Source organism: Triplophysa rosa, linkage group LG11, assembly GCF_024868665.1.
Source record: "Triplophysa rosa linkage group LG11, Trosa_1v2, whole genome shotgun sequence".
In the NCBI taxonomy this organism is placed as follows: Eukaryota; Metazoa; Chordata; class Actinopteri; order Cypriniformes; family Nemacheilidae; genus Triplophysa; species Triplophysa rosa.
The window spans coordinates 4,020,877-4,041,268 of record NC_079900.1 but is presented as its reverse complement, the minus strand read 5'-3'; the positions used below and the strand labels follow the sequence as shown (position 1 = coordinate 4,041,268).

The window sequence follows — 20,392 nt, the reverse complement described above, 5'->3', positions numbered from 1 at the left end:
TCCCTTCTACAGCGAATTCAGATATGAAGTAAACAAGATGTTTTTGAGATGAATTACGAATGTATGAAGTTGAAGCTCAGTTGCTGGAACATGGTAATGGCCACGCCAAGGTCGTGGGTTCAATTTCCTAAAAACACACATGTAATCTGTTTTGGTGAGAAGCATCTGGCAAATGCAAAAAATAAAAAGTTAGAATGATGAATAACACAGTGTGGAACATCCTAAGGACATTTTGTCATCCTCCCTTTTTGCTGCAATGTCATTTCTGTGGTTACCCTCTGAAAGTAAGAGAGTTAAAACATCATACAGTTACTGCTGGACATGAGTAAAATATCCAGAAATGCTGAAAAAGCAAAGATTGTGGAGGATCTGGGTGATTGTTTTGAAGATCAGTGGACAGTCTAATGACTCGTGACAAACAATAAACCCTTAAACAACTATGACTAAACATAAAAACTCTCATTGATTGAGCGGGTAACATCATACAGTATTAAGAATCAGGGGCGTGTAAACTTTTGCCTTGGGCTATTTTTAGAAATTCTGTTATTATTCTTTAGTGTGAACTATATGTTAACATTTCTTTAGTGAAATAACTTGCTCAGGGCAGGACTAAATTAAAAATAAACCTTCATTTTGAAAAATCCTCTTATTTTCCCAAACGTTTTGTAAACCTTTGAGCACAACTGTATAATAGGCAACCAGCACCAAAACATCACTAACCAGCACAAACCAGCCTGGACCAACATAAGCTGGTCTCGTCACATGGAGAAGGAATTAAGAAGTGAGGTGGTACAGAAGAACATGAGAGGGTACGAGAGTTTCGTCTGAACCTGTTCGTGAATGAGTGGGAGGAGAAGGCGAGTTTGATTAAGAACGAGATAATAAAAGTATTAAAACACATGAGCTTCAGTTTAAATCGTATGTGGGATTCTCCACAGAATTGCGGTGCAGTCTTCAGAAGATTATTTACTGCTCATTTCCAAAAACCACAAACTAATGTGCTGTGTGTTCACAGCTCTAAATAAATCATGCATGAGTGAAGGCAAAAGAAATGACATACCTCAATGAAATCATGTATGGCAAGACTTTGGCATGAATGCTGGTTTACACTGTTTAAGATGGGGAATTAAACATCATACAAAGAAAGACATGATGAAGAGACCAAGCGCCTACACAAAGTTCTGTTTTCATGTGCACAACACGCAGCATGTGTGGCCACAAACCTAATGAGGTTACAACTTACTTTTCTTCTTTAATTGGTTTTCACACTTTCAAAAGGAAAGTGTTAAAATCACAAACGCAAAGATCTCGTCTTTGTCCCTACAAGCCTGTGCCTGTCTCTACTGTCAAACCTCAGGAAACAAGCAGCTGTACGCAAAACAAACTCTTAGAAATCAGACAGCAATTTATGCTATCAAATGTATTACGGACAGCTGAGGTTAAAAAAGCAAATAATCTGAAGCGAGAGAGAGGGAGGGTTAGGCCGGGAGATGTCAGGTGACTGGGGCCCCTGTCCTATTCACTGGTTTAGTCGTGTCAATCTCCATGTCCCCTGAGGGCCCACAGAGACAAGCTGAATGACAGGAAGACCTGTTGAACTATGTGGCCCTTATGATCCTAAAAAATGAATGAGGTTTTGATTTACAACTCATTCACAAAGTGATCATGAGCGTAAAATAAGAGTGAAATACCCGGCTGATGCATGCTGGGTAATCACGAACGTATTATTCTTATGAAAGAGACCTGGAGAAAACTTCCACATACTTTCTTATCTGTATTCTAACATAGACTATCTACTTCTTTATTCAGTTTGCAATATACAGAATACACCACACTGGCTACAGCATCCCATGATGCAATGCGTTTAACATGACCTTCTATTTCAAGCGTCACAAAAAATCCTGAAGAAATATTCTTGACTCATTCTTTGGGAATTGCAAAGACAAAACTACAATACAAAACTAACATGATCATAAAAGGATCGAGTGACAATGTGGTATACTACATTTGCGTTGTGTTACAATCTGTTTTTCAAAAAAAGTATAAACTGCAGTATTCAGTGAATTAGCATTCCATTCTGAATGTTAACACGTTTAGGATTATTAGCAAAGAAATTTAAACTGAAAGTTCACCCCAAAAAAAATATCCGTCATCATTTACTCACCCTCTTGTCATTTCAAACCTGTATGACTTTCTTTCTTCTGCAGAACACAAAAGAAGATATTTTGAAGAATGTTGTTGACTGGCCTCCATTCACTTGCATAGGTTTTGTGTCCATACAATAGAAGACAAAGTGGGCCAGTGCTGTTTCTTCAAAATATTTTCTTTTGTTTTGCAGTTGAAAGAAAGTCATAAAGTTTGAAATGACAAGAGGGTGAGTAAATGATGAAAGAATTTTCATTTATAGGTGAACTATCACTTTAATTGTTAGCAAATTCACAAAAGACAACAAGAAGCGTCTGGCTAATTACATCTAACTTTGAGACACACCCTGGATGTCTGTGTGTCCTGTGGGTGTTTAGAGGCATGTTTAGTGTGGAAGTGTCAGTTAGAGTCAGATGATAGAGTCAGACACACACCTGTGTACTTTTACAAGTGGTGTAAAGCAGAATCTGTTCTGACATTGAGATCTGCTAACAACCGCTGTACACACAAAGCTGTTTACAGGCATGCCTCATCCTCTCAGAGCAAACGTGCTAAAACACTTTTACTTTTGGAATTCTGGGATTGAATTGAATAACTAACCCTTATTCTGCTCGCATCGTTCTAATCAAAGTGCACAGCATGCGCTGTTATTACTTGAGTGGCAGAAAACAGGAACAGCTCACAAACTGGTTTTATAGGTCAGGTTGAATGGGCAGTTTCTGCCAATCTCATATTAATCTTGAGTACCTATAGAGTAGTATTGCATACTTCGTATCTTCGAAGAGTATTTAGTTTGATCACATTTATAAAAGGTAGATACAGCTGTACGATTATTTCCGAAAACATACGACACACAATACATCATCGCATTATCCCTGCATAACTGTTGATTCACTATAAGTATAAGTTCACTACATGACTTAGTTTCATTTACCGCATACGGTTCATGTCCGGTATCTTTAGCGCTGGGACCGCGCCATCTATCAGTTTCAAACGATCTGCAAATCCAGCGTTATATCCACCGTTTATATAACATCCATCCAGTGTTGGGTAAGTTACTCTGAAAAAGTAATTAATTACTAGTTACTAATTACATATTCAATAGTGTAATTAGATTACTGTACAAATTACTCTCTCCAAAAAGTATTTAGTTACTTATCACTAATTACTTTCTATATCCGACATCAACCTTGATTAGTTAAGTGATTCAAGGATAGGCATGAAACGGCTCTTTTAATTCATTCAAATAAATAATATTAAACTAAATAAAGTACTCTTTTTAACTGACCAAAGTATTACAAATGTGAGAATTATACATTAAAGCACGGATTTTAAAGTTAGACTTTGAATTTTGATGTCAATTCCCAGAAGTGAAAACTGCTAACATTCTTCCAAATATCTTTCTCTGTGTTCATCAGAACAAAATTTATACAGGTATGATTTTTACATGAGGGTGAGTAAACGATGAGAGAATTTTCATTTTTGGGTGAACAATCCCTTTAAGGTCGTCTGCATCTTTTACATACAACTCAGAACTCAAAACAAGTTTGTAACTCTTTTGTCAAAACAGAAAGTACATTTGTTAACATTTATGAACCGTTCACATTGTTTCACGACAAAGGGACAAAGTTAGAAAATTTGGCATTACCATCTTCCCTTGGATATATCAGCCATTTCACAGTAAATTCACATTTATGCATTTGGCAGACGCTTTTATCCAAAGCGACTTACATTGCATTATACTATACATTTGTTTCTGACTATGTGCAATCCCCTGGGATCGAACCCATGACTAGGGATGGGTACCAAAACCCGGTTTTAAACGGGCCCCGGGGCAAAATTATGAAAGACCGGAGCATCGATAAGCTCCGCCCTTATTGGTTATGCTTTTGGTCCTCGGGGAAAAAAATCGTATATGTTATTGCTACATTAACGTTATCGTGCACATTTTATATTAACAATAGTTTCTAATTTTCAATAACACCAAGAATTTAGTCTTTGGCGCAAGCATATTATTCCCAGCAGAGCGCGCGAGGCGACACGTCACGTGTCTCTCGCACAGTTTGTGTCTACACATCGCGCACGCACACGAACAGCCGCACAGAAGAAATATGCTCTTATAATATATAATATATGCTAATGCCATTCACTCTATTTAAAACAACTGTAAATTCGATCTAACTGGTTTCCATAACCTTGCGTTAAAACTATGCTAATTCCACATGGGTGAAAGGAAATTACACATTTAATCCATTTTCTATTAGTTAACTACTTAAAAAAATAAATCGGCCTATATGTGTAATCATTTATTATTACACTGAGAATGGAAATAATTCAGTGCAGTATACACAAAATAAACATGTACAAATACATAACTATTTAGAGTAAAATTCAATTACCCTTTAGAAAAAAATATGACAAAGAGTCAATAAGGATAAGGATTAAAGAAGAACTTAAGAAAAAGAAGAATTGCTTTTGTTGTAAATTGTTTATTTTATTTATTTTGAATGATTTATTTATTGTTAATTATGTTAATTCAAATAAAGCAATGTTAATTCTGTTCCTAATTTGTTTCTTTTTATATCAAAAAGTACTGATAAGAATACCGTTAAAGTACCGGACTGATAAGCAGTATCGATGAGAATAGTAATACCGTTAAAATCTTAACGATACCCATCCCTACCCATGACCTTGGCGTTGCTAGCACCATGCTCTAACCACCGAGCCACAGGAAAGCTACAGTAACAACATAACTGTACGGTAAAGAAAAACACACCCACAAACACATGACTAACACACTTATCAATCAACAAAGGCAATAACTGTGCAGATGTGTGTTTACCCCTGCTGCGGGTTGCTATGAGACAGGGAAATTTATTTACAGGTACTTATCTATATGTATGGGCTCTAAGTAAGCTGTCTGTCTGCTCGTCTGTCCACCTGTGACTGACAGCACACACATCAAAAGCCAAAGCAATAAAACTTCAATGAATTCCAGACTGCCGTCAATGTCAGAAATAACTTATGCAATCAGCCTCATGAAATCAAAACTAGATTTTGACATTTTCTGAAGAAACTTGCAGCCAGGGTGTTGCAATGCAGTAAAGGGATCTGGGTGGTTGCTTACTGGACCGAGCTCAAAGAGCCCACCCGTAAGTCTTTATGCCGGTCCCAAGATATGACTCATATCTTTCTATTCATATCTGACCCTAACCCTAAGCACAAATTGCACATCTGATCACTTCATGTTTATAACATCTGAGTTTAATACTTCAAATGACTAGCCCTTTGAATAAAGAACATGGTGACATTCGCCTTAGCAAAACCAATAATGATTGAATGAATGAATGAATGAACACAGCTTCATGTGCCGTCTCCTGACATCAAAGAGCATTCTAAATAAACCATTATTTCACGGTTGTGAATGAGGACATCCAGTGCTGTCTCTGTGACACACACACACACACACCTCAAACAACTACACACAAACACACAAATACCCTTACAATACAGAAACAGCGAGTATGATGACCTCTCATCCTGCAAAACACACACACAGTGTTGACAGAAAAAAGAAACAATGTAGGAATGTTTGGGAGGGAGGAAAAACAGAACAACAGGACGATGCCAAACGTGAGCAGAAGAGAAAGAGAGAGTGAAGGATGGGGGAAGGAGACACAACCGTAATAATTGTCAGTTCAGGACAAAAACAAGTAATGTGTCTTATAAAAAGTTTCACAATTTCAAAAACTGTGTTTTAAAACCAAGAAACCAAGCTCTAACATTTCAATATGAACTCAAAATGGTCTCATACCAATCTCAACTATCAAACTCTTACTGTACCCAAGGTCAGCAACTTGCTTCTTTGTCATCACTCCTTAGGAATTGTGGGAGAAATATCAGAGACAAAGAAACATAACTCTATTCTCCTGAGCAATATCTCCGAGCAATAAAATGTTTCTTCTGGGTCTGTACTTAAACAACACACTCGCATTTTGACACAGCATGCAAAAAAGGGATTGATATGAAGCGTCTGTATGTTTTCACATAGTTGGCTGCATAACCAACTCACAAAAGATTACGAAGGCCAAAAAACAAAGTCTAATAAAGAAAGCAAACGAGGAATTCGAGCAAATGATGTAGCCAGAGAAAAATGAAATCCTGTAAACAGTGTTGGGTAAGTTGCTCTGAAAAAGTAATTAATTACTAGTTACTAATTACATATTCAATAGTGTAATTAGATTACTGTACAAATTACTCTCTCCAAAAAGTATTTAGTTACTTATTACTAATTACTTTCTATATCCTACATCAACCTTGATTAGTTAAGTGATTCAAGGATAGACATGAAACGGCTCTTTTAATTCATTCAAATAAATAATATAAACTACATAAAGTACTCTTATTTACTGACCAAAGTATTACAAATGTGAGAATTATACATTAAAGCATTCATTTTAAAGTTGGACTTTGAATTTTGATGTTAATTCCACTATTGCACACACATATATTACACAAAGTATTTAAAGTAACTGTAATTAAATTACAGAAAAAACTAGAGTAATCCCTTACTTTACTTTTTCAAGTGAAAAGTAATTAAATTACAGTAACTAATTACTTAGTAACTAGTTACACCCAACACTGCCTGTAAAGGAGAAAGGAGATATATTGTCTTGTCATATCTCCGATCTAGATACATTTTATTTACATTACATTATTCTTTTAACAGTAGACTTACAGTATGCATTTCTACTAAAGGCACAATCTCTCAGCCTGCGTCGCCGCTTCTGAAAAGTTTGAACCTACAACTTTTCAGTCAGATTTTTATCTGTCAAGTCCAACCGCCTCAATTACTTTACCTCAATCACCACAATGGCGCTATTTTAGTTAACAGCGTTGTGGTTACAAATAACAGCCGGCAATGTTCAAAGATAGCACGCAAAGGTAGCTTAGAGAGACAGGCTTCATAGGCAGCGTAACAGAAGTCTATTTGAATTATAAACAGATCGTCTTTGCAATAACCAATCACATATTTAAAAACTACAATACTAATTTCTCGCTAGAAATGCAATCAGAAGTTATTGAAAGTGAAAATAAAACTTACATTTATACAAAATTGTGCCCCAACGGGCGTTTCGGCCGACATTTTATTTTTTCGGTCCTTCTCGACCAATCACGTTCCTTGCATGTTGTTATGAAACGACAGGTCTCTGATATTGGTTAGCTGTGAAAAAGGTGCTTGACATAGAGCGTTTTTTTCAGAAAAGTTGAACTTTTTTCAACCTCAAAAGACGCTCTGAGCTGCAGAAAAAGACGCTGGTGCTGGCGTTTAAAAAAGCGCTCAGGACTTTTTTGAAAACACAGTTTACTCCTTAGGATTAGATAATGTAAAACAGACGCAAGCAGCTTAAAAAAAGAAGTCAAGTGTGACCATGGCCTTATTCCTAAAAAAATTCTCTCTGAACATGCTGCCTCGTGGTTTCTCTCTGTCCAGCCGTGGACAGGAAGTGATGTGTTTGCAGAGGTGAGCTCAGCACAAATATCTCACCCTTCTGTTCTGGTGTTAACAGGAAACTTTGTTTACCCAGTTCACAGGAGGAGAAGAGAGGAAAAGACATCTAAAAATGCTGGATATGCACTTACTGGAACAATATTTAGAGAGGCGGCAGAAGGTTTTCCAGACTAAAAGACATTCAGAAGGTGAACTAGAGTAGCGCACGGACAGGAAATGATGTCGCGTCTATGCAGATTGATCTGTCGTTCAATTTCAATCGCACCTTACATACCGCAGATATCTGAAAATGTTATTTGTTTTATTGTGTTTTTATTATTCATTTATACATAGTTTAATAGTATATAGTTATGTTTCAGATTAAAGCATTGTTATACAAAAGTAATTGACAAGAATTGATCAAAATCAGGTGCCATGTACTTATAAAACTAAATGCCATCTAAAAACAGCAATGCTCACAGATACAGTTCCAGTAAATTTCAGAAGGACGGTAGCAGAAAAATGAGAGGTCAGAGGTCATGTCAGGGTATCCAGATGGGTCCGGTACACGCTGTTGATCTGAGACGCCATTATAGAGGAATATAAAGACATGAATGTACAATTGGACGAGTGTACATGAGAAAAAGTGTGTGTGTGAGGGAGAGAAAGAGAGAGAGAGTGACCTCATTAGCAGAAAATTCCTTTGTGACAACACAAAGCCATGCTAAACATTGACCACACACAGCATCGTTTTACAACAGCACCTTAAACCTCAAGTAGCACTAGATCACCCGCAGTAATTCTGTACAGGAATAAACGGAGTGTAACGTCCAACTGAGCACAACCTTCACCAACACACACACATACACAGCAGCTGTCTTACTGCCCAGACAAACACCCTCAAGCCAAGTCAATTAGGGCTTCTCATAAGCCAACACCGTTTCCTCCTTTCATTTACTTTTGTGTGTGTGTGTGTCGCTGCCAAAGCAAACACACCTGTGTGAAAGTTGTCAAGTACCTCCAGATACGACCCACATCGCAGGCAAACACCACAGCCTTTTGTGGGCTGGAGTTTACCAGCCAACAGCAACACAACACATCTGAATAATAGAGAGCTGATATAATGCTGCATCTTTGATGACCCACTTCAACCAAGAAACACAAACACATGAATTGGAGAAACAGCATCTCTTACAGGAGGGTGCATGGAACTGCAGGGTCTCACGATTATTGTGTTTCATGTGCATCTGGCAGATCGATTCTACAGAACGATAGCCAAAGAGCTGCTCTATAACTTTTCCGAGCAACCAGACCGAGATTTTCACTTACCAAAACGGGAGAATATATCAATTATATCACATATAATAAACGCACATGGGGCAGAAAAATGATATCAGAACTCAGCAGAAATCATTTGAGCTTCTGGGCAGAGATGACATACGGACCTACGACAGCACTCTTGTTTAAATGACTTTGGTGCATAATTGGTCTAATGGGTGCATAAGTCATGGGGTTCATTGTTTGTTATGTGAATACATCATTTGAGTTTACATCTAAAGGAAATGGACAGCCACCATGGACAAGATCGAAGTGTCAAAGGTGTCATCTAGTCGCCTGATGCTGTGGTTTCAGTTCATTCGATGCAGCCAACAGTTACGTCACCTGCAACTTCCTCTGTACCCCGTTTTCGTCGGCCTAAAACAGACTGGGATGAAATCATTTCACCTCACAAGACCTCTGCTGCGTGTGTGGCCTACAGAGTAGACTCCAGGCTGTGCTATTTAAAAACCCTAAAGAACCGATGACAGAAACGTCCTGCGTGTGCTTTCACACTTCACAACCTTTCTGTAATCTGCACATGCTGAATCGGAACAGGAATCAGATTCTTAAAAAAACAACTGAGGAGCTTTATTGTGGAGTACATTTCTGATCTGATTCACTTTGTGGGTTCCAAAGATGTTCACTGTCCATCAGCACTAAGTTATAAGAGCAAAGGGCAGAGGCTGATGGGTCAGGGTCAGAGGTCAAAGGGCAGATGGGTCATTACTTGCCACTTAATTGGTGGATTATCACAGCTTCATGCTCTTCCCTAAGTGAACACAAGGGCACTCGTTTAAAGATTAATGAAATCTTTCTGCGTAAGAAAACATTTAACAGTTTTAATCAGCAAAGAATTTTGAGATTTTGTTAACCGTCACAAAAAGTGAAGAACACATTGATTAAAAGAAATTGTTCACCCCAAAATGAAAACATTGTTATTACTTACAATCCTTTACGACACTGCAAAATTTGGGGTGAACTATTCTTTTCAATGTATGTGACAAAATAGATCAATTCTTCGCTTTAATATTTCGGTCTTGACCCCTCAGCCAGTTGATTTCCTACACAGCTAAATAAAACAAGGCATGATGATGACATAACATTATATCTACAATCCCTAGTAAATATATTATCCACACGTTTTGTTTCTATATACAGAAGATCTTTGCATTCAGGAGATGCCAGGAAGTGAATCAGCCCGGTTACTTTCACAGCGTCACATTGTGACCTGTGTATTTCTGTCTCAGACAGGACATGAGTGCATTGCAGTCAGTGAGTTTACAGTTTCAGTGTTGACTGCGTAAAGCTTTTCATCAAAGACCCAATACCATCCAAATAACATGTGCTATTTGGACAAGTGCGTATATGCGTTTTCATGCGCAGATTTAATGGTCAAGGGCAGATAAATCTTACAATTGCTGTAATAGTACCATGATGTAGAAAAAATCTTTGGTGATTTAAAAATGAAAGATCTTAATGAAACTTATCCTTCAGTAGTTTAGTTCTAGTAAAAAATGTGAAAGGTTTAAGAGCAAGTACTGACGAGCCAATGGAAAGCAATTCAAAGTCATGAGATCAACATTTGTAAGACACATTTGCTATTTTAAATATGAAAAGGTACCTGCATGATGCAAAAAAATGACTTGAAGGTAACATTCGCATAAGGTAAAGCCATCGTGATGGCTTTGGTGTCGTAAGTGGTTATCCAAAAAGCACACCAGTTTTTGTGATATTCTGGTCCCAAGACATTAATCCACAAGTGACATGCCAAAGTTTAATATTTTGGGTAAGGGTATTTTTCAAAGCTGCAACCCAAAATTTGTGCAATTGTAACCGAGTTGCTTGCCATAGCACCACAAATGAAGGCATGCAGAGTTGAAGTATCGTGCGCAGGCGCAGACAGATCCGAGACTCTCAAGAGACACATCCATCTCAATACAGGAGAGCACTGACAAATTAGCAATAGATCACTCTGTAGGTTTGGTCAGAAAACAACATGTTTACCCTGATGGTTTGCTTTCTCATTTTCACGACTTTCATCAGTTTAGCTAAATAGAGAAGCAACAAAGCTCTCGCTAAACTTTAACGTTCGAAACTCAATAGCCACACTAGCTACCCATTACAAAACCGTGACTGTCTACTTTAAAGGTCATTTTTAACAGTGCTCCGCAGGTGTGTGAAACAGCTGTTCCTTACAGTCACAGTATGAAGTTTATATCAGATATGACCAGGAAACCCGATAGCCATTATGCTAACAGCACGTTAACATTATAAAGGGAAGCTGAACAGATGTGTTTGGACCCGATAAAACTTATCTGGACACATTTACCCTCCATCGAAAGAGTTTAAAAATCAAACTAATCTAATCCTTTAAGTTCTTCATAGCATTGCGTTGCTTGTGGGTTGGATCGAAGCCCATTGCCACATTTACCACCTGTTACAACAGCCTTATCTGCATATCGAAACTGTTTGCTTGAACCTAATTAAGTTTTTCTTTTTTTATTGAATGCCAATAAGATAAGGAAAACCTTTAGATAACAATTGGTAGAGGCATCGCTGTTCGTTTCTGTAGGCGTTGTACAAGCACGCTATGACGAAAGTCATGTATTTTTAAAAACAGGTACGAGCCAAAACCAGAAACGAATGCCTAACTAACCTTAAATTTGCTTGCTTAGTTAAATGGTTCATTGCAGCTCAAACGCTGGTTACTGATGACTGCTGGTATTGTAGGTTTTTAATTAGAACACAATAGCCTGTTGTCTGAGATGCTGCAGGGTCCCTGTGGCGAGAGGGAGAGTTTGGGGGCACAAATACGGGAATAATGATATTTATGGAGCTCAAGATAAATCTTTCAGGCCAAACGTTTAGCTTGAATATTTGATATTATCAAAATGATTGTGTTGAATATGTTGAAAAACACACAAACTGGTGTGCTTTTTGAATAAAAATTCACATTACTGTCACAATGCAATCTTAACTTAAAATATTATGTAAAATATACCTTTTTGTAAAACAAATAAGGAATACTGCAATAAATCTAAGGTTCCCAAGATTTTCCTGGGGGACCCATAGTACTGCAGATTTTGGCCATTTCTCAATATGCGTTCTTCAGCGGTCTTGTGTCCTCGTGTTCTCGCTCTACGTCATCAATAACCATCAAAGTCCGGTTCCAATACTCAAGAGCACAAGAACAAAGAACGCATGAAAGTACCCGTATGTGTTCTCGATATCAAGGATGCATCGTATGCAGCCTTGCGCGCATACAGAATCCGCTTGACGTCCCAGAAGTCACTGTGGCATGTCCATCCAAGTTCGTTCTTCCTAGGCTGCCTCGCAAGACCGGTCTCCAAAAGAACACAAGTCCGTTCTTTGCGTTCTTGGAATTGAGAAACGGCCTTTGTATGTCTCCCTCATCTGACACACCTGATTCAACTTATCTGCTCATTAGTACAGACTGCAAAACCTGAATTGGGTGTCTCAACGGGAGACATAAATATAAAATAAGTCCCTCCAGGACAGGTTTGAGAACTTCTGATCTAAACAATAAACAGGATAAGTGATAAAATGTAGCAAAAGATTTTTTTTAAATTGTCACAAACAACTTGAACAACTGTATGTGCAACACATTGGGACCAAAATACAAGAACATAAATGATTGTCTATTCTTGAAACATCTTTAAAACAGGCGAAGAATTCTTCGAGCAGTCCTATATTTCTGCACATACATGTGCAACTGAGTGGCAATGGGCATTTCCCATGCAGCTATGAGGTCATTACATATTTTTGCCATGGCAACAAAACCAACCATATACACAAACAACCTGTATGTCCTCACTCCAGGGTGGGCCTTAGGGTGGACTGTCACATGCCAGACACCCTTTACAATATCTGCCATCTGGTTGCAATGTTTAGCTCCAGCAGTGGTGATTATCATCACATCTGGCCTTGCGTCTCCAGTGATCATAACAAGACGTTCCTACTGACTACAGTAATAAAGCAAGCAGCGCATGGCACATTCCACTATATATGGCTGCACGGGCCCACGCCTGCAAAATCTCAAACCTAGAACTGTGCCAATGGCGACTGCACTTACGTTTACAAAACAAATGTCTCTGGGGCACCGGTTTACTGCACGGAGCACCAATTTAGGGAGGGTAAAGCCTACTGCTGAAAGATTTGGGTTGAATGTTTAAACCAAACAAGTGTTAATCCATAAACTACTTCCACTGTGAATATTTGAAGACGCTCTGAGAGGGCTGTCACTTTTAAAGTGTACTGCAATACCATTTCTGTTGGAAAATATGTCTGGGATATAGTACATTACAGCCATAACAAACGCAGACATTAAATGCGCTCATCAATATTTAGATTAGTGGCCTGGATGGAAACAGATTTGTGACATGTAAGGCCAACATAATTCTATAAACCAATAAAACGATTTTGACATAATGTCATTACCTCACCGTTTACCAGAAACTAAAGTCTCATATTCCACCATAAACAACTCTGTCTATCTAAATCGAGCCCGTTGCTCTGACAGAATTACAGATACGTATGCTGATAATCGGACATTGTACGTGGCTGTCGCTGGAGGCGAAGATCCTGTAACCATGGAAACAACATTAATGTTCTCCACAAATCTGACTCAGAAAAGAAGAGCTTTCTGAGGCTTCATGTTGTTTATAACCTTCCCATGATATCAGTCATATCAAGGTAAAAATGCCTTGATAAATGATGACTAGAATATATGATCAACAAACAAAAATGAGATAAATCTTTAAACATGAAAACACACATCTGCTACGCCTGGCGAGAAACCCTGTTGCCTGATAATAAGTGTGGCGAATTTCCAGCTGAGCGGAGGACGGGATCACTCAATGTTTCGGGTATATTGAGTATCTGGGGCGTTTCGAATGTTCTCATGGTTTAAGAGCAGAAAGTTGAGAGTTTGTTCCTCTTCATGGTGGATCTACACGGATAATGGATTTTCTTCAGCTGTGAAACAGTATTCCGCACACAAAGACGGAGCAACCTGAAGAAAATTCCTCATAGGCTGGGAGAGGCTTTCCCCGTCAGTGTTGTTTAGGGTTCGTGGCATCTCTCAGACTCAAAGCCAAAACGAAACAATCCAAGTAACACGATTTCTCCACACCCACATTAAAACACACTTTCCACTACTGTCCTTCACAATGCCTCCTCTTTAATTTCGCATCGGGTTGCCATGGCGATGAGAGAAACAGAGCAAATACAGTGGCTACGCGGAGAGCCCCTCTTGACAAAACTGCCACACCAACACACGCACACAAAATCCCCTCCCTTGAGGTTTATAAGCATTAGATTTAGGACGAACGTGCATCAATTACTATAGAAACACTTTTAGAAATAAATTCCTAGATGTGCGTCAAGTCATGTGACGGATCAATTTTATCACATAGCATTTCAGAAAATGTTCTGGTCATTCTGAAACATTTAAAACTAAACGTTTAAAATCACTGGCTAATATTTTTCACAGAACTGTCAAAAACGTGATGTCATTCATAGACCCCTGATAACAAAGTAAACAACGACCCCAGATACAAAAGATAGAAGTATATTTACCTTCTTTCATTGTCATCCAAGTGGGCGAAAAGGACATTCTTTGAAATGGCTTTAGCCAGGGCCGTCATGGTCTTGTAGTCTTTTGGAATGACCTGCAAAAGTTGGGCACCAATGCACAATAAGTAGAACTGGGATAAATTTGACCTCCATGAAATGAAACTTAGTAGCAAAAGCAAATCAAGGGAGCACTAACTGAGGTTTTATTAAAATGTGTTAATAACATCTAATTCATTAAAATTTTACAATAAGCCATTGTTTACTACAAGTGTATTTGTAACCTTTCTGACGTAGCTGACGGCATCTTCCTCCGTGTAGACCTCAGCACTGACTCCGCCTCTCCGGCGTCGGGCCTTCACCACCGGGTTTGGAGGAGGAGGAGAAATTTCATCATCATGAGAGTCCGACTGCGAGTTGGACTTCTGACGGGCCATGATCTGCTTACATTCTTCCTGTAGAGAGACAAAGTGGATGATACGCATGATTACACATTCATTAACCACTGAGATGGATGAACCATTTTCTAAAATGTATTTTTTTCCAATTTCACTTTATTTCTATAGCACATATCAGTTCAACCTTGGTTGGCCAAAGTGCTGTAAAAGAGTAGAAAGAAGATCAAAATAAAAAGCAGATGCTGTCTTTATCCTCACCATGTTAACAGGACAAGTTTTAAACTCAGGTTCACATTATTTTTTAGAAAACTGCTTGCTTAAAAGAGGAAAGACCATCTGAGGGAGATGTAAAAAAACCCAATCACAGTTCATTTTGTTTTATGCCCCATTTAGGAGCAGGACTGTCCTAGAATAATAAATTAATAGAATGCTAGTTCTTGCAAATGACAGTGGATGTGCATTCATGACACAAAAATACATACACTTGTATGTTCTTAAAATGTGTATCATGATACATGCTATTAAGTGCTTCAAACTAAACTCTGAATCTTACAAAGATATGATTCCACTAACCTGACAAATCCAGTGATTATTTCATCCTCAAAAGCACTTGTCGTACCCACAACCACGACTTTGTTTCCAGACGATCTGATAAAAAACCCTCCACTATTTTACTCCTGGAGGTTAGGTGAAGTCAGCCTATCAGATAAGAGCTTGCCAGACCAACAAAGTGCTTTCTAATTTAGCGTGCAATATACATCTGGCAGTCAATGAACGGACTGAGCGTGCCGTCTAAGGCAGAGACTAGACTATCCTGCCAATCGCTGTAAATTGCATATGATGAAAATCCTGTGCGCTGCCCAGAGTTTTCACAGCAGACACAGTACAGCTAGCTATGATGGCTTTCAGAAACTGTTCAACAACATAAGACATTTCACTTGCAGAGCGAGAGAAAGAAAGAGAGAGGGTGAAATATTATTGTATGAAAGAGGACAGAGAACAATGAAGCTGCTCACCAAAGCACAAACGATTGTGTGTGTCTATGAGATGACACTGTGTGTGCTGGGCAGAGAGGCTGAAATACACACAATGTAACTGGTCTATAAATGTATAGGTTTGTTAGAATAACACAGACCTTTTGTCATACAAAAAACACTTTTCATAAATATAGCACAAAATAAACCCCCAAAATATCTAGTGAAACTAAGTACATAAATATTTTTATGTGTATATTTTTTCTAAAATAACAGACGTTTTAAACATGTGCTACAACTGTTTGGCCTGTGCTACAAAACTTGAAACCTCTGTAGCACCAGTGCTACGTGCAAAAAAAGTTAACGTACAGCCCTGAATGTCATAATATATTAAATAAATTAAAGTCTATATACATTTTAAAATCAGGATTTTGTCATTTTCTGGGAATACACTTTAAATAAATAAAAATATGCCCTAAAAATATATCACTTTTTTACATTAAATAGTAATACTGTTACAGAACACCGTAAAAATTTCATATCACGCTATTAATTTCACAATTAAATCTTCTCTTCAAAGGATATACAGACACAGTATTTGGACAGAGCAAATAAAGCGTTAACATCTTGCTCTGAAATATCCCTAGACAGAAGTTGTGTCTCGTTTCGGAAGGCATTAAACCTCTGTGTCCTCCGGAGGTCTCATCCTCTAAAGGATGCAGTATACGCAGGATCCTCAACTTAAAGTTAAACGAGACGTCCTTCGTAGGACATACTGGCAGAAAAGGAAACAGGAAGTACCACTTTGTATTGTCAACACGTTGCACTCACACACCTGTCAAATGAATTAAAATGATTTCTACATGATTTTAAGAGGTAAAAAGTTAGTTACTTTCTACCCTAAACAATGCCAAAAGAGTTAAACAAATGTACCATTTTTTGCCTTACTGTTTTAAAACGTTTAAAAATCCCTAAACACTTGTAAACCTATTTACTACGTAATATGCCTGCTAAGATTCAAAAAACGTGACACAAATTGTAAACTGTTAACATTTAAGCACCACATATTTGATTGAATGTGCAGCTGCTGCCGTTTATTCAAATAAAAGATGTTGGCCGATGCAAAGAATTGTGGGTTTTCTCTAGTAACGAAGGATATTCTCGATAGAATTCTCGTGAAAGTAGGTCACATTAGAAGGGTGCGTACGGAGTGTCCTACCTGCTTTAATGAAACGAGACAGCCTCGATGACGTAGCAGGCTTCAAATGAGACCTCTGGAGGACGCAGCCTTCCGAAACGAGACAGCTACAAATACCAAAGCGAAGGCAGATGCAACAGAACAGCTGGGTACATAACACACACACATGCTCTCAACAGCTATAGACAGCCATCAACAGGCCTGTGTGTGAAATAACACTTTAAGAGTCCAAACACACCTGTGAGAGAAAACATGAGATGCCATAGCAGTTAACATGATAATATAATGTGCCTGACTAATGCACGAATGAAACCAGACACGATAACAGAGAACACAGAGACCCACCGCAGACACACAGGACAGATTTATCTGAGTTCCATTAAAAGATCAGCACTTTACATACATAAGTAAGTACACAATTATGAACAGGTTGAAGCTATCTATCTAAACTTCAGGAGATTGGTTTGGACCAACAGAAGTTTAGTGTAATACTATAACAAAGTTAAAAAACTTAAATGCACGGTAAATGCACATACGATATGCCTGAGCAAATATCGCAAATATTGTGCATCTTAAAGGGGTCATATGACACGGCTGAAACAAATATTATCGTTTGTTTTAGATGTAATGCAATGTGTATACACGATTTGAGGTAAAAAAAACTCTGTATTTTCCACATTCCGTGCATGTTTGTATCTCCTCTTTGCCCCGCCTCTCTGAAACACGCAGATTTTTTACAAAGCTCATCACTCTGAAAAGCGAGGTGTGCTATGATTGGCCAGTTAACCAGTGCATAGTGATTGGTCGAATACTGCAAGCGTGTGACGGAAATGTAACGCCTCTTACCATATTTGGAACTTTAGGTTCCAACACAATTGTACTGACAGGTACGCCCACCTTACTTGCGTATTAGGGATGCTCATATTGACCGTTTAACCGTTAACCGATCGTTAAAATTTTGACTGGATAATGCTATCAGTTAAATGATTTAAAAGGTTTATTTTAAGTTTAATAATATTAATAATATTTTTTTAATAATAAAAATAATTTAATAATACGTTTTTAAATAACTATTAAATAGTACATGTTTTTAGTTTTCTGTATGGTGAAAGAAAAACATGCTAAGCATTAACTCACGGAGAGTGCAGACGCATACGACAAGGTGTAAATGCCCTCAGAAACGTTTTCAAGACAGATTAAAATCCGATCACGCAAGTCACTTGACGAAACAGGACACGTGTAATTCATCTGATTGTTGAGGCCACATTTGTCAGGGCTTTACTCCTCCTAACGGAGTGCCACTGGCAGCCTTGCTCAAGTTCTTTGTTTAAAATGTAGCCACGGGACAATCGCGCTCACAATGCGCTGTGACATTCTCTGTCTTCCCGGCGTGTCTACGGTTCAGAAAAGCTAATAGCGGAGCTACTGCAAGGGAATTTCTGTGCTAGCCATCAATTTATCCTTTACATAAACTTATCTCATGGATGCTTAGCATCGGCTGCCCGTGCGCTTTGGAAAGGAGAAGAAAATGGCGCGACCGGTGGTTTCCCCGCCTTCTTTTAGACGTGACGTAAAAATATGAATGTGAAATATGAATAAGCAAAAAATAATGTTTGTATTTTGGGTGGTAGCAGATCGGATTTATATATGTTTAGCTAAAACTGGCTGGTGGAAAGCAAATGTGACGCGCTTCCCGAGGCGTTATCTCTACATTCCCGGGACATCTGTGTCATCTGAAAGGGTGTTATCTGACACGGGTCTAATTGTCAACAAGCTCCAGACTGTCACCACAACACGTAAACATGTTACTTTATTAAATAAAAACTCCAAGCTTTGGATTGAGGTAGGCCTGCTATTTTTATTTGATGAAAAAACTTTCTGACGGAAATAAACTTTGCCGGTTCTTCTGTGTCATAATTTGTTAATTATTCAGTTTTTTTCTTGCCTGTTTATTTTATGCTTTGGATTTATATTATTTTAGTTTTTCTCCATTGTCCAAAACGCTGCAGGTTCGTGAAAATGTGATAATATGTGAATGCAGGTGCTGTTGTTGATGTATTCGTTATGCTGCTGTTTGCATGTTCAAATAAATCTGTGAAAAAAATGTTTGTATTTTTAACGTGTCACAGACTCTCGTCAACTGTAGCTTTGTTCTCATTTCGAAGTCTGCGTCCTCCGGATGTCGCATGCGAAGGCGTATTCGGCGGACAAACGCGACCTCCGGAGGACGCAGCCTTCGAAATGAGACGCAGCATGTATTTTTATTTAATTCCAATTTATTATTAAAATCTTATCGGTTAACGGTTAATGTTCGGATAACAAGTGTCGGTTCTCGGTTAGGGAAATTAACCGAAATGAGTATCCCTATTGTGTATACATTTTGGCGGTCTTAGTCAAATCATACCACGAACTGACGTAGATTTGTGGGGGTGTGGTTACGCAAGGCATTTCATGCAGGTCTGGGTGAGCATTCGCTTTTAGATAGAATGCATCTTTTGTTCTGACACTTTAATTTTTGCAATTTTTCATGTCTAATACATGCATGGGCAATTTATAACACACCAAAAACACGTATTCGCGCCATATGACCCCTTTAAAGTTATATCAGTGCATTTCTAGTCATTCTAATATAGACGCCACTCATGCCCCACAAAAATATTTAATCCGGCCTAATCTCACACACACAGACTGGAGATAACAAAAGGTTAGGGGTGATTTTTTTAAGCATGAATTATGAAATGCGCTATAAAAAATAAAACTGTATGCCTTAGTAACACATAGATCATCCAAATGAACAAGCGGTGTTAGACGGCTAGACACAGGGTGTGAGAAACCAATCTACGTATAACTGAAACGCAACTGGGTCAATAAACAACGCCGTGGGCTCAATCACATGTCTACCATGACTCGAAATAACCTACATCTCTAAACACGAGACAAGGATGCCTTGTGCTGCCCATCTGATCGTGTCTTATGAATACACAATCCCTTCGGCTTTTTGATGCTCTACCTAAACCAGCACAAGTATAAACTCACTGTTGTTTCTGGAACACATGTCAAAGATGTTTATTATAAGAGGCACCTCCAGCTAAACGTATGACTACTGTGACTTGCATACGATTAGTACTTAACACCTGTGATTGAACAACAACATCAGATAACATCAGATTGTGTCTGCTTTGCTCTTTCTTTATTGAGGAATTGATTTGTATTGTGATTCTAGCACTTTACAGTGAAAGAAAAAGCAAACCATATTACCAAACCGGCCCGAAAA

At 38.3% G+C, this 20,392-nt stretch overlaps 1 protein-coding gene across 2 annotated transcripts in view; it reads right to left on the bottom strand.

The window, feature by feature from the left end:
• Nucleotides 1-20,392, bottom strand: part of prkar1b (protein kinase, cAMP-dependent, regulatory, type I, beta) — a 46,445-nt gene that overhangs the window by 24,042 nt on the left and 2,011 nt on the right. Inside the window, exons 1-3 of one of the 2 annotated variants that reach the window (XM_057345912.1) lie at nucleotides 15,520-15,854; nucleotides 14,833-15,003; nucleotides 14,555-14,646 (exon numbers count right to left, since the gene is read on the bottom strand). In XM_057345912.1, the coding sequence (XP_057201895.1) occupies nucleotides 14,555-14,646; nucleotides 14,833-14,985 (245 nt within the window). In that variant the 5' untranslated portion in view covers nucleotides 14,986-15,003; nucleotides 15,520-15,854. Of the gene's footprint in view, nucleotides 1-14,554; nucleotides 14,647-14,832; nucleotides 15,004-15,519; nucleotides 15,855-20,392 lie in introns of those variants that run through there. The other variant, XM_057345911.1, reaches the window with a different exon arrangement.